Here is a 15,277-nt window from a genome sequence, read left to right as displayed (position 1 = left end):
CACTTAGTGAGCACAGGTGAGATTCAAACCAGGGGTTTCTTGATTTGTGGCTCATTCTTGCAGTTACCATGATACACCATCTTTGTGTCAGGAAAAGCCTCACCTCTGCTTCATCATCCCTGTGTGTTGGGCTGCTGTGCAAAACACAAAAGCAGGACCAGCAAGAAAAAGGGGCATCTCTAGAAGGTTGTTTGTGGTTACAAGAGCAATAATGGGCATATAGGATTTGCTCAGAAGAACACCACAGATCTCAGTCCTCTCATGTTCTTTAGCTCCCCTGCTCCCTCCATGTGAGTTAAGGCTTATTATTATTTATTTACTTACTTACACAGTCAGACAGGTGTTATTGACTGGTTTGTTTTATCCAGACATCGAGTCCTTCCCAAGGACCTGGGATGCCAGAATTTTATTGTCAGTGTTGTTGCTGTTGTTATAGATATCATCGCAGAATATAGGCTGTTCCCAGTAAAGTTGCTTTTTGTAATTGGCTGGTGGTGATTTCTGGGGCCCCTATGGTGTTGAGGTGCTCTTCAAGGTCTTTTGGAACTGCACCCAGGGCACCAATTACCACTGGGATTACTTTGGTCTTTTTCTGCCACACAGCCTTTCAATTTCAGTTTGTAGATCTTTGTATTTGGTGATTTTTTCTATTCCTTTTTCTTCTATTCTGCTATCACCTGGTATTGCTATGTCGATTATTTTGACTTGTTTTTCTTTCTTCTCAACTACAGTTATATCTGGTGTATTGTGTGGCAGATGTTTGTCTGTTTGTAATCGGAAGTCCCATAATATTTTTACATCTTCATTTTCTTCAACTTTTTCAATGTTATGGTCCCACCAGTTTTTGGCTACAGGTAGCTTGTATTTTTTGCAGATGTTCCAGTGTATCATCCCTGCTACCTGGGTCATGCCTTTGTTTGTAGTCAGTCTGTGCGATCTTTTTACAACAGCTGATTAGGTGGTCCACTCTTTCATCTGCTTCTTTACAAAGGCAGCACTTGCTGTTTGTGGTGGATTTTTTGACTTTTGCTCGTATTGCATTTGTTCTTAGTGCCTGTTCTTGTGCAGCCAGTATTAAACCCTCTGTTTCTTTCTTCAAGTTGCCATTCTTAAGCCATTGCCAGGTCTTGGTGATGTCTGATTTTCCACTTATCTTGTGCAAATATTGACCATGCAGGGGCTTATTTCTCCATTTTTCTGCTCGGTTCTTGTCTTGTTCTTTCTTGTAGGCCTGCTTTCTTTCATTGGTGTTGAATAGTTTCTCGTTACTGACCATCTTAAGCGCATCTTCTTCACTGTCCTTGATATATTCTTCAAGACCTCTTTTCTCCTCCTCTAGTGTTTGATGGACTTGCAGCATTCCTCTTCCTCCTGAGCTGTGAGGGAGGTATAGCCTATCTACATCACTGTGGGGGTGCAGAGCATGATTGATGGTCATTATTTTCCTGGTCTTAAGATCTAGCGTCTCTAGCTCTGCCTGGGTCCAGTCTATTATTCCTGCATTGTATCTGATAACAGGTATAGCCCAGGTGTTTATGGCTTGTATGGTGTTCCCGCCATTGAGTTTGGACTTGAGGATTTTTCTAACTCTCCTGATGTATTCACTTCCAATTTTTCTTTTAACTTCAGTGTGTACGATGTTATCAGCCTGGAGAATGCCCAAGTATTTGTAAGGTTCTTTCTCTTCCAGGTTCTTGATGTTGCTTCCATTGGGCAGTTTTATTCCGTCTGTTTTTGTTATTTTTCCTCTGTTCATTATTAATGTAGCACATTTGTTTAGTCCAAACTCCATTGCTATATCGCTATTGAATATATAGACAGTGTTTAGCAGTTATTCAATTTCTGACTGGGACTTTCCATACAACTTCAGATCGTCCATGTACAGCAGATGGTTGATTTTACTTGATGTTTTAGACGTTTGGTATCCGAGGCATGTTTTGTTTAGTATTTGTGAAAGTGGGGTCATGGCAATTACAAACAACAGAGGGGAATGGTGAGTCCCCTTGGAAAATGCCTCTTCTAATGCTAACCTGTCCAAGTGTCTTGCCATTGATTGTTAACGGTGTACTCCACATGCTCATTGCTTTTTTTTTAAATAAATATCTGAATGTTTTTGCTGACACCAGTTGTTTCTAAACATTTTAGTATCCATGTGTGAGACAATGAGTGGAAGGCTTTCTTGTAGTCAATCCATGCAACACTTAGATTTGTTTTTCCTCTCTTGCAGTTTTCTAAAATCATTTTGTCAATCAGCACAGCAGCTGGTCTTTTGTGCCTCTGGTGTTTGGGCAATTTCCTTTCTGTTCAATTGGAAGCTGTTTGTTAGTTAATAAGTGTTGCATCACTTCATCTGCTATTATTCCAGTTAATAATTTGAACATGGTTGGCAGGCAGGTTATGGGTTGTTGTTGTTGTTGTTATTATTATTATTTAATTCGATTTCTATACCGCCCTTCCAAAAATGGCTCAGGGCCGTTTACACAGAGAAATAATAAATAAATAAGATGGCTCCCTGTCCCCAAAGGGCTCACATTCTAAAAACAAACATAAGATAGACACCAGCAACAGTCATTGGAGGTACTGTGCTGGGGGTGGAGAGGGCCAGTTACTCTCCCCCTGCTCAATAAATAGAATCACTACATTAAAAGGTGCCTCTTTGCCCAGTTAGCAGGGGAATAATCTTGTCCATTGCTTCCTCCCCTCAACCCCTCATGCTTGCGCACTGCCTCTCCAGATCAGTTGTCTGGAAATGGAGCAGCATTAGGCATCGCCTACTTGCAATGGCAGTGAAGCAGCTTGCCTAGAACGCAAGAGGCTGTTGGTGTTCTTCCAAGACTGTGCCTAGTAAATACATTTGTAGTCACCTATACTGGGCAGCAGCGATATAGGGAGGTGCTGAAAGGCATCATCTCATACTGCATGGGAGGAGGCACTGGTAAACCACTCCTGTATTCTATCAAGAAAATCACATGGAATGTGATTGCTAGGAGTTGACACCGACTCAATGGCACAACATACATACATACTTGCAATGGCTATAAGCATTTGCTTGAGTAAGGAAACACTCCCCCCCCCCCGCCACAGCCTCTGTAGCCATATACTAGGCTTCACATTGCTTCTGAGGTGCATGTAAGGATGCAACCCACCACAACTGGATTATTCATTTGACAGATTTATATTCTGCCTTTCCACCACATAGGTCTTCAAGGAAGGTGCTCTCCCAGGTAACCCAGTCCTAAGTCATTTAGGAAATCATTAGGAACAGCAGGGAGAGACTTCCTCAGTGGAGATCTTCCACCCAGTGGCAGCCCTCAGTGTGCCTGAGGCAGGTGTTGATTCCTGCCCCCCCCACTTGTGCGCCTTACTTTGTTTGTGGTGGCAGCACCAGACACTGTTGCCCCTTCACTTGACATATGTGCAGAGACAAATGCAAACACCCACCTTCCCCTCTGCCTCCTCCTGTACCAGTGTGCACCCTCGTAAGAGCTATTTGAATGGTGGTGGGCAGCAGAGGGAAGCAGGTGGGGCAGCGGGGGCCATAAGAACATAAGAACAGCCCTGCTGGATCAGGCCCAAGGAAGCCCATCTAGTCCAGCATCCCGTTTCGCACAGTGGCCCACCAGATGCTGCTAGAAGCCACAGGCAGGAGTTGAGGGCGTGCCCTCTCTCCTGCTGTTACTCCCCTGCAACTGGTACCCAGAGGCACCCCGCACCCGAGGCTCGAGGTGGCCTACAGCCCTCCGACTAGTAGCCGTCAATAGACCTCTCCTCCATGGAGTCATCCAAATCCCTCTTAAAGCCATCCAGGTTATTGGCTGTCACCACATCTCGTGGCAGAGAATTCCACAAGTTGATTAAGCGTTGTGTGAAAACGCACTGCCATTTGTTGGTCCTAGATTTCCCGGCAATCAATTTCATGGGACGACCCCTGGTTCTAGCGTTGTGAGAGAGGGAGAAAAATTTCTCTCTGTCTACCCTCTCCACTCCACGCACAATCATCTTGCTGGCCTTCTGGTGCCTCAAAAACCCGCCACTCGAGGTGACCACTTCACTGTGATTCACAGAATACCCACCCCTGCATCCACCCTACACTACACTGAGGGTCTGCTCTCGAGGGTCACACTGTCTAGATGGCAGTTCAAACCTTCACAGAAGGAGACTTGATGAAGCTGCCTTCCTCTCTTGCCAATGGCAGGTTCGAGCTGCCTTGGCAGAGGGGCAAAAAGCAAGCCCTCCTTGGAAGCACCCACCAACACACACCAGATCCAGGAGCAGAGCAAGTTTCAGCATTAAGAGTCAGAAGGACAACGCTGCTTCTGTTCACAGTTCTTCCCGGAGACAGCGGGCTAATGCAGCAAGGTTGTCCTTATACATCACAAACTTCCTGAAGGTGGTGGACAGATCAATATCCAGGTCATATCTTGGGAGTATTTACAAGTGTAAAAACCTCTACTGATCTTTGTACCATCTCCAGACACATTTTCAGAAGGCACGTAGAGAAAAGTAATGTGAGAAGCAATCCCTACCTGGCAAAAAGCTTAGCATAACTTAAAAGCTTGCACAGTCTTCCAACAGCAGAACTTGCTGCAAGGAAAGATGTCTGTTGGTCCGTTTTGTGTCTTACAGATGAATGTGCACAACCATTCTGCTTGCAACAGCTATTTTCCTTCCTCTGTGCATGGCAGTTCCCTGCTCACTGTGGTGAGCCAAATGACAACTCCTGCTCACAATGAGCTAATCAGACAGCCCACTTCTCCACAAGCAGCAAACTGCCCCAAACATTAAGAGGAAAGTGGCAAACAGAGGCGTGCTGTGCACTAATCCTTAGACATTGCAGCTTACACAGGACTGTTAAATATACTATAAAATAAAAGCATCACATCCCTAAATTAGGTATTGCCCATTGCAATTTTTTTTGAAAGAACAGAATATGGAGCTCATAAGCAGAGCTGTCTGCATTTCCACCTGGAATGCTAACAGCGCCAAGTCAGTCTGCTCCTGTCTGAGGCAGGATTTATGCAAGCTCCTGGGTCCTGACTCTTGGCCATCAATATGCAGGGGAGTACCTGCTGGAGCACAGGAAGGAGACAGAGCAAGGGCAATATAAAAGCAGGAGACCTCTCTAGATAGCATGAGCAGTGCCTAGTCTGGCCAATTCGGAGCACCTAACAAACTGATGCAAAGGAGAAGGGGAGTATGAATGCCTGCAATTAGATCTCTTGGCCACTCTAGGGTCATACACACTCAAGATCACTTAATGGGGATTGGGTACCATTGTGTAGTACTCACAGCAATCTGGGAGGTTAAAGACCAGTGATGGGCTTGGATAGCCTCTCTCGTTTCCAGTGCATGCAAAGATTTCTTAACTATGTCTGCAACTGCAAGCATGGCAGAAGGGATAGTCCTTCTGGGTGAGTTGACGCAGAGTATCTACAGGGGTGGCCTTGTGTACAAAGTGCAAGGTGTTTCTGGAAGTACAACGTAGATGCAGCCTTCAACTGGGGCCAGTCCCTTCCAATGGGCTCAGCTTTGCCCAGCAAGCATTCATATCATGTTCAGGTATTTTACCCCACACAGGCAAAATGTTCTGCCCAGGGCTTTGTGCTGTGCAGTGACACTACTACAGCCCAACTCGCTTTTCCCAGAGGAAGAGTGAGAATCAAGGAGCACAGGCTTCCTTCTCTTGTGGTAGCAAGCATGACATGTCCCCTTTACTAAGCAGGGTCCACCCTGGTTGCATATGAATGAGAGACTTGATGTGCGAGCACTGTAAGATATTCCCGTATGGGGATGGAGCTGTTCTGGGAAGAGCATCTAGGTTCCAAGTTCCCTCCCTGGCTTCTCCAAGATAGGGCTGAGAGAGATTCCTGCCTGCAACCTTGGAGAAGCTGCTGCCAGTCTGTGAAGACAATACTGAGCTAGATGGACCAATGGTCTGACTCAGTATATGGCAGCTTCCTGTGTTCCGATCCCCCACAAATTCTAATGCATTAAATCCCACAGGGAAGCCTTGAATGATATTTCCCTCACTCCACGCCACACAGAAAATACCACCACTGTCCCCCTCCCTTCTCTTTTTAGATTGAGAGTACACACATGCATGCTTGTGCGCATACACACACACCTTCCCAGAATGGAACTGACTTGGAAATAGTTCCATCTACTCTGAACACAGCTGGTTGTTGTCACAGAAAGATGAAGAAAAGACACTCAGCACATGCTCAAAGACACTGCCTTCTTAATATTATTTCCCTTGTGCCAAAGCTGAAGAGAGTTCTGAGCCCTGGTGACACCTGGATAGCACTGAGCCCTGAAACCTCTTCACAGTAGGCCTCACTGACTTCCCTGCCCATTTTGTAAGGGGAAATGTTTCCATGTCTTGTTTGTTGAGGCCAGGGACAAGGGAGCAGAGAAGCTGTGGGTGGGGGGAGAAAGTGTATGGCAAAGCGTCCTCCCCACACAATCTGGGAGCAGCTCCAGTCATATCTGAATTGGGGGAGTTGTTGGTAACCAGAGCAGCTGGCTGCAGAGTGGATGGTGAGTCACGGAAGCCTGGGCTGTGGCCAACATTTATTCCAGGGTCAGATTCTCAAGGAATATCCTGTGGAGCGGAGCAGGCAAGAGAGTCTGGTCTTCCCTGTCTATTTCCTCTTTCCCTTGTTCTTGATTTCTAACATGAGAGGTGCCAGGTCTCTAGCTTGTCTAAGAGTCACATTCTTTGCTTTGCCCCTAATCCCACACATGGCTGCAATTATTCAAGAGGGAAGGCATTTTACACATGCCTAAAGGCAATCTCTTCTTGAACCTTTGCTTTACCCCACATAGAGCTCTAGTAGGGATGTGTAAAACATTTCAATGTCAAAATGTTTCATCTCAAAACAGACCATTTCGAGAGTCTCAAGCTCGAAACAAAATAAAAGGGCCTGTTTTGAGATCGGAACAAAACAACCCCATCTCAATTTGAAACATTTTGACATTTCAAGTGCCATTTTGAGGGCCTGTTTTTCCCTTGCTGGTTGGTTTTCTGGCACTTGCTTCTGAATGGCTTGCAATTCTATGGCGGAGGGTGTTAGGGGAAAGGTTAAAAATGTGTTTAAAATCACTCACTTGCTCATTTCTTTTGTGGGTTAGGTGGTAGGTAGCACCCATCATGCCCTACCACCCAACCCACTGTGGTGTCCCCTAGGAGCTACTCATGGGGAACAATGGGGTGTTTCGAGTATCCCCATTATTTCCTATGGCTGAAACACTCGAAATGTTTTGAGGTTTGTTCCGTCAAAACAATCAGGTCAACCACTGTTTCAATGAAACATTTCGGCCATCTGTTGTTTTGTTTCGAGCTTGAAATAAAACACAAAATCTGTTTCATGCACATCCTTATTCTCCACAGGAAGTGAGACCAACATAGGAAATAATGGCCCTAGAAGATTAACCCCCTTCCACTATGGAAGCCTAGTTGGCCTTTTACTTGGTCAATTATTATGGTGAGGGGCTTGGGAACATGGAAGCAAAGGATACCTAAGCATTTCCAGTGTACTGTGGGAAAGGGACACCCACAACCACCTCTGATCCCCGAACACGGAGAAGAAATTAATGCCATCCTCTCTTTCCTAATGCCTGCTGCAAAATACAAGTCCCTACTGCTCTACCGGATATGGGAACAGAAGCCAAGCATCTTGGCTCTAGTAACCTTGGTTCTAATTTCACTAAGGAACACTGCCATTACCACAAGTGTTTAGGGGACCCAAGAGGTCTGGTCCCAACCCAACCCAATTTCCAATTTTATCTGATCAGTGAATCAAGCACATTTGAGGGACCCTTAGAGGCCCAGCCATAATGGGGGATCGGTGATTAAATAATGAGCCTTTAGGATCTATGGTGTAAATTCTACATGTAGCATCACAAGCAGCATAAAACCCACTGTGGATTTGGGCATGAATAGTCACACACACATACACTTTTAGTATTGAGAACATAGGGAGCAGAAGAGTCCCAGTAAGGCTTATGGGTGCCAGGTGCACTATAGCAGTGTGCGAAAATGGTAAAGCCCTCCTGTACTCTACCAAAGACAATCACAGGGCTCTGTGGTCGCCAAGAGTTGACACCAACTTGACGGCACATGTTACTTTTAACACCCTAAAACCCCTCTATCTGAAAGTATTCAGTTATTTAGTGATATGGACACTACCAATCTGAACTAGTTTCAGATCTGCTTAGAGCTGTCATGGACTCCCACCAATGGACCCTGGGAACTGTTCAACGTACATATTAAATCAATGCGTGAGATACATCTCACTGATATCTTTCTTCTCTATTTCTTAACCACACACACCATCCATTCTAGAAATAAGTCCACCTACCAGTCATTTCTTGAAACTGCAAAGTAACAACAGGTGGGCAACCCCCATAAGAAAGTCCTTAATGTCAGACCTAGACTGATTCCCCTCCACACCAGACTTGGGAGTGGTGCTGCCTCGAGTCAATGCCCAGGGTGAAGGTATTGAGACACTACACAAACATTTCTTGCAAGCCTTGAAGGGCACTAGTGTCCACATGGCAGCAAGTGGCAACCTCATATCTTCCTTTTTACTATCCCACCTAGTTCCAGTTACGCGCCTGGGAAGCATCAGACACCAGCTTTTTCAGGGAAGGGAAAGAGAACAGGATAGTTCCAGCACACAGAGAGAAATACAACAGAGAACCCAGCAAGCCTGGACAGAATGAATTTGGCATGTAGAGCACGCACACACAAATGCACAGGGAGTATGTGATGAAGTGGGCAATATCAGCTCTGGGCAAAACAATTGAGAGTCAAGTACGGGATCAAAAGCTGTGTACATGTACACTTAACAACCCTTACAGTCACAGGTGGATAAAGACACACACATACACATACCACTCTACATAAATGCATCTGCAGACCTAGCTAACGGTTTCAAACTCTTCCAGACAATAAGTTTCCTGAAAGACAGCTTACCCAACACAGGTGATCATTGATCTTTCCATGAAGTATACGACCAAAATGGATTGTTGGATCTGTTCTAGAATGGAGGCAAGAGAGAGGCCAAACAGGCCTAGACAATGGTTTGCATGAGCTGACAATTCATTCTAAAACACTTCCCAGAATCCTCTGCAAAACACTGGCATTCCATGGCGGGCATACAGGGCTTCCTCAGCAGAGAAGTCAAAGGATTTCCTGAAGACAGAGCAGAGAAGCAGAGAAGTCCTCTGCAGAGAAGTCAAAGGACTTCCTGAAGACAGAAAGTCTAAAAACTACCCAGCTACACGAAGGTATGGTTGTATTGCACCAGCGGTGTGCACAGTACTGTATTTTCTTGGGGTGGAGAGCCAGTCTTATAGTAAGGAACATGAATTGTTCCTTTTGCTAAGCAGGGTTTGCCTTGATTGCATTTGGATGGTTGACTACAAGTGAGCACTGTCTGCTATAAGATATTCCCCATAGGCGATGGGGCCCATAGCTTAGTGGTAGAAAATCTGCTTTGCATGCAGAAGGTGCCAGGTTCAGTCTCTAGCATTTCCAGATATGGCTGGGAGAGACCCCTGCCTGAAACCTTGGAAAGCCACTGCCAGTCAGTATAGACAATACTAAACTAGATGGACCAGTGGTCTGATGGTATAAGGCAGCTTCCTATGTTCCTAATAATAATACCCACAGGTCCCTGCTCTGAGAAGTTCACTATCTAAATCTCAATAGGCAGGGAAACAAGATAAGGGGGAGAGGCATAGAGAAGAAGCTATGACTATGAGCAAAAGCAGTTTAGATTTTGTTTCATTTGGGGATAGGAACCAACGGTTTAAGCCAAAGGCTTCACAGGAGTTTTAAGGTGAGGTTCATAATAATGGAGAGAGGTTGTCCCATGCAGCTCTTCTGGGAGGAAGTCTGAGCATAAGGGACAACAAAAAAGTTACTTATAAGCAGATGCTTTTGTCCTCCATCCACATGCACACGCCCAGTGCTAGCCCTTATGGTCCCAGGACATGGGCCCTGTCTGTGTGCTGTCTTTATCCTTGAATGTAGTTCTATGGTCCTCCCAGTTAAAGACCCTTTTACTTTCCCATCTGCACTGTTATTTCAGGGTTGAAATAACAGTGGTGAGAAACTCACAGCAAAGACCAGCCAGTCATTCCACCCCACCCCAGCTATCCCCAGTGCTGCTTAGTATTCCCTGGAGGGCTGGCATCTTTACATCTCAAGTGCTTTGCAACCTTTGCAGGTTTTTAAATTTCCCCATGCACAGAGCCTAGGGACATCAACTAACAGCTGCATACATGCATACAGCCTGCACACAGGCAAAATGCAGGCATACACCTAGCGAGACACATTCAAAGCTACTCTGCTCAGTCGCCTCTACACACACGCAAACAGCCTCCCACACATATAGGCAGTCTCCCTCCCTCCCTCCCTCTCTCACACACCACTTTCTTGTGCACACAGCCTCCCACAAAGAGTGGAGTGCCCCCCACACATGCCTAGACATTGGCTGAATGCAGATTTGTGTACAGAGGAATGCACATACAGGTCTTAAAAGAGCTGCATGAAGGGACACACACACATTTTGCAAGCCAAAAGCATACAGCATTTTAAGAGGTGTAATACAAATGCACCATCACATCAGAGTCCTAAGAATTACAAGCAGGGATGCACATGCATGCATAGATATGTGTTCTAGAAAAATATCCTTATAGACCAAAAATGCCCAGGGAACTCCCACATGCCGTTCTCCTGCATCCTCTCCTTTGCCCCCTCCCATCCAGCAGCCAAGATCATGGACCACTCAGTCTCCCAAATGTGTCTCTGTGTCTTGCCACAAACTTTCCATAACATCTCTTCCCCTCCCTGCGGCTGCCCTGCTCTGTCCCCTTGCTAGTGCCCATCTGTCATGGCCACAAGGGAGGGGCATCGCTAAGATAAGCTTGGCATGCCCCCACCCACCCCGCCCTCCAGTGCCCTTCCTTGGAGAGGAGAGAATGGCAGCAGTCCTTTCGTAAGCAAAAAGTGCCAAGCTAGTATCTGTGCTAGGCAAGAATGGAGAAAATAATCTTAGTGACAGCAGATCCCACGTTGCAAACTGCAAATGCCATGAGAATAAAGTCATGCCTGTCTGGAGGAAGCCTGGCACGAGTGAAGTGCCCAAGTGCCAGGCATGGAAAGCAATGCCCTTCAGTGCCAGGGGGCAGCAGGAAGACCCCTGCTGCGAATGCCAATGGCCAAGCAAAGGGGCACGAGTGGCTCAATAATAGACAGTGATGCCCAGGGAAGGTATCCCCCCCCCCCAGGCGCTTCGGCGGGGCACTTCGCATCCCCCAGAGCGATGCTGTTGAGCAGGGAAGACGACGCCCCTGCCCTGCCGTGATGCCCACTTCAGGCAACGATTCTGGGTATTTGGCAGGGTGGCATCTACCCGGCGGAGGCAGAAAGAGCAGGGCGTACTGCTGCTGCAGAGGAAGGGCAGTGCCCAAGCAAGGGAAGGGGAAGCAGGGGAGTGCGGGGGGGGGGGAGGCGGGTTCCATGCCGGCAACCCCACTCACCTCGTGCCCGGGAGGGGCAGCAGCTGCACTTGGCCAGGACTTTGCGGAACAAGTGGTGGCAGGCACAGCCGTGTTGGCTCCCACCCCTCATGCTGCCGCCCGGCCGCGCTGGGCTCTGTCACCCACCGTGCCAGCCATCGAGCAAGGGGAGAGCGCGGCCCGGCTGCGGAAAGGGGCCCGCGGGGGGGAGGGGGGGCTCCCGCCACCGCAGCCGTTTGCTCAGTGACAGAACAACAGGGCTGGGCTGGGCTGGGGCTGCTGCTGCTGCTGCTGCCCGCGGGGAGGAGGAGCCTCTGCACACGCACACACCCCACCCCGCGCCAGCCCGCATCTCTCTCCCTCCCTCTCCATCCATCTCCACGCTTCCCGGAGCCAGACCACCACCACCACCACCACCCCGCCCGCCCGGGGCTCCTGCTGAGCCATTGCAGCCAGCTCTGCAGCAGCACTAGTGGTGGAGCCTGCAGCAGGCACCGGGAAGGGGCTGGACAGATCTCGGAGCGCGCGCCCCCCGCCCCCGACCCCGCGCCGGACGGGAGCGGACAGAGAGGGAGCGGCGGGTGTGTGCGTGAGCGCGGAGGAGGCGGCGAAAACTCAAGAGGTTGAAGGTTCAAGAGCTGAGGGTGGGGACACTTAAAGGCAACCCAAACAAATAAGGGGCGGGGGAGTGTGTGTGTGTGTGTGTGAGAGAAAAAGGGGGTGAATGCACAAAGTTGGAAAGCGTGGTTGCAGACGAAAAGCTGAGGTGCCCAGGAAGGAGTGCCACTGCTCGGAGTATGGAAGAACAGGCGGCAGCGGGGAGGGGGGGCTTAATATAATCCCGTAGCCCCACTCCCAGACTCCCCTCAGTTCAGTCACTGTAGAGAGAGATTTCAGACACTTGGCAGAAACCAAAAGGCAAGGCGGGCGGCAGGTCCCCTCTGTCCCGCTCTGTCATTCAAGCACCACAGACGACTCCTGCCTGCCTGCAGACTGCTTAGGGCTGAATTCCCGACAGTGTTGCAGTGCTCCAGAAATAGGGAGGGGCGGGGGGAGCAGGACAGATGCTTTCCCACGCGCTACCGCAAAGGTAAGAGAACCTCAGCTCCAGCTCCTACCGAGATTGTTTTCACCAGCTATTTTCTGCCCACCCCCAATTATCCCAATTGGGAAAAGAGAACACATTTCCGACAAAGGTACAAGAGCTACACGTAGACCGTGACTTGACACAGTCACACATCACTTTTTTTTAATTGCATGGACAAATCAGGATCTCCTAAGCACGTGTGTACGCACTTCACAACCGACACAGGCAGCAATTGCCCAAGGGTTGCAAAAGTGTGGAGTGAATGAAATGTGGCTTGCGTTTGAAGCAGGCCCTGTGTGTTGTACTTCTGCCATCTGTTAATTTATCTCTCTCCTTTGCATCCCATTCCAGAGAAGACACCCATCTCTCATTTAACCCCCTGGAGAAGATATTGCTCCTTCATTCATCCTGATCACCACAGTGTGGTACTTTCAGATGACCCCACCACCACCACCACACAACATGTATACTGGAATGAGGTAGTAGAACGGACTGAACCACCTCAGACTGCAGAAGGGGGATCCAGAATGCTTTAAGAACTTTCTGCTGAAAAGCAGTATATAAACAACAGTGATGGTAATTCTGCTTTTAACCCACCCACCCCCAATCCCTCTCTCTAAGCAGAAAACTAGAGCAGCAAGAAGAAGGTTGAGATGAAACTTTTATCCCTTATACACTAGGGTTGGTTTTTGGTTTTTTGTCTTTCTTGCATGGAATTTGTTTTTACATGGGAATGTGTTTTCACTTGCAGTCTGAAATGGAATATATTTATTCGATTTCTATACTGCCCTTCCAAAAATGGCTCAGAGCAGTTTACACAGAGAAATAATAAGATGGATCCCAGTCCCCAAAGGGCTCACAATCTAAAAAGAAACATAAGACAGACACCAGCAACAGTCACTGGAGGTTCTGTGCTGGGGGTGGATAGGGCCAGTTACTCTCCCCTTGCTAAATAAAGAGAATCACCACGTTAAAAGGTGTCTCTTTGCCAAGTTAGCAGGGGAATAATTTTCTACCACCCCAGAATTATTTCTCATCATTCTACCATCCACACAGGCCAGGTCTTTGATGAGAAGTGGTGGTGTTTTTTACATGAAGCCCTGGGTATAACTAATTTGAGACAGTCCTGAAATCTATTAGGAAGCTGCCATATACTGAGTCAGACCATTGATCTATCTAGCTCAGTATCGTCTTCACAGACTGGCAGCAGCTTCTTCAAGGTTGCAGGTAGGAATGTCTCTCAGCCCTATCTTGGAGAAGCCAGGGAGCGAACTTGAAGCCTTCTGTTCTTCCCAGAGTGGCTCCATCCCCTGAGGGGAATATCTCATATGCAACCAGGGTGGAACCTGCTTAGCCAAGGGGACAAGTCATGCTTGCTACCACAAGACCAGCTCTCCTACCACATTCAGTGCCTATTATCAGTCCTAGAACTTATGGAGCAACAGTAATGGAGAGGGTAGCCTTGGCATGTGCAGAGCGCATTCCCTCACTAGTGAGCATCCACAATCTGTCCAACTATATATGTGATTCAAGTGTAGGGCTTCCCGCTAGTACTGCTTTTAGGCATGGCTTGAACCCCAGCATTTGTTTGAGAAAGAACAAATGCTGGGGTTCAAGCCATGCCAGAAATGGCTGCTTCTGGATTTAAGCACTCTAGCAGGTGTGCTTAAACCCAGGCTACTGAAGTGAAAACAAGAAAGGAAAGCTTGTAGCCCAGTAATGAACTACATGCAAGCCCCAGGTTCACCCAGCATCTCCAGGGAAAGATCCCTGCCTGTGCTCAGTGCTCAGCTGTGCTCAGTGCAGATTATACTGAGCTAGATGGACCAATAGCCTGACTCGATAGACAGCAGCTTCCTATGTAACAATGCAGGGCCAAACTGCATTTAACATCACATGTAGCTTGGCCCTGATACACAGTTTGTCATTTAACTAGGCTGGAGCTGTGGCAGGAGAGCATCGGCTGTACTGGTAGTGTCAAAGGCAAGTGATAGCAAGATATGCAAGTCAGGTCTCATATACCCAAGACTGCATTTGTGTATTCTGTGTTCCTTATTTGTAAAGCATCACTACCCACTGGCTGCACTCACAATCAGGCAAGTGGATCTGAATCCCTGCCTCTTAAATAAGTTGATGCTGCTGCACTTCCAGAATGCCTCTCTGAGGGTACTGAAGAAGCCCCCAGATAATGAGTTCATTAGAAAGCAGAGTTGGGAGAACCTTTGCCACCAAGGCCACAGCAAGCTTCTGGTCGATTGAGGCTGCTGCTTGCTGAGAAGCAGATCTGCTGGCTACCGGCCAAGCCCTTGGACGGACAAAGCATCTCCCTTAGGAGCTGGATTCCACAGACCCCAATAGGGTTAGAGGCCACCAGCTCTGTACCAGGTCCAAGGCAGTTGGGGCCTAGCTGGCTCCATGCAACAGTGAATGGGTTATAAGAGCTTTCCCCCCTAGACTGGAAAAGAGACCCCACCCAGAGATAAGGAAGTACGCAGCAGAAATGTGCAGGTGGAGGAACACTCCCTGTCCTGTCCTTTTCTGGCTATCAGGCAGATGGAACTCACAGCGTGCCTGCCTCTACTTCTGCCCAACAGGGCATTACTGGAGAGAGATGCGTCAGGGCCAGAGTACCCCTAATTTGTTCGCCCACAGAAGCCTTTC

At 47.9% G+C, this 15,277-nt stretch overlaps 1 protein-coding gene and 1 long non-coding RNA gene across 10 annotated transcripts in view; one reads left to right on the top strand and one right to left on the bottom strand.

Annotated features, from left to right (window-relative positions):
* ARHGEF25 (Rho guanine nucleotide exchange factor 25) overlaps positions 1 to 15,277 on the bottom strand; it is a 114,288-nt gene that overhangs the window by 51,560 nt on the left and 47,451 nt on the right. Inside the window, exon 1 of one of the 8 annotated variants that reach the window (XM_053292211.1) lies at positions 11,551 to 11,894. The exons of the other annotated variants lie outside the window; for them this stretch is intronic. Coding sequence (XP_053148186.1) covers positions 11,551 to 11,641 — 91 coding nt within the window. The 5' untranslated portion in view covers positions 11,642 to 11,894. Of the gene's footprint in view, positions 1 to 11,550; positions 11,895 to 15,277 lie in introns of those variants that run through there. 8 annotated transcript variants of the gene reach the window in all.
* LOC128343325 (uncharacterized) lies at positions 49 to 13,295 on the top strand. 2 transcript variants are annotated; one of them, XR_008315471.1, is made up of 3 exons: positions 49 to 290; positions 9,125 to 9,291; positions 12,968 to 13,295. It is a non-coding gene; the product is annotated as an uncharacterized LOC128343325 (long non-coding RNA). The 2 variants fall into 2 exon arrangements; XR_008315472.1 differs by lacking the exons at positions 49 to 290; positions 9,125 to 9,291 and adding an exon at positions 11,930 to 12,173.

The sequence above is a fragment of the Hemicordylus capensis genome, chromosome 2 (assembly GCF_027244095.1).
Source record: "Hemicordylus capensis ecotype Gifberg chromosome 2, rHemCap1.1.pri, whole genome shotgun sequence".
NCBI lineage: Eukaryota > Metazoa > Chordata > Lepidosauria > Squamata > Cordylidae > Hemicordylus > Hemicordylus capensis.
The sequence above is the reverse complement of the archived record's forward strand: the minus strand, read 5'-3'. Positions and strand labels throughout refer to the sequence as shown.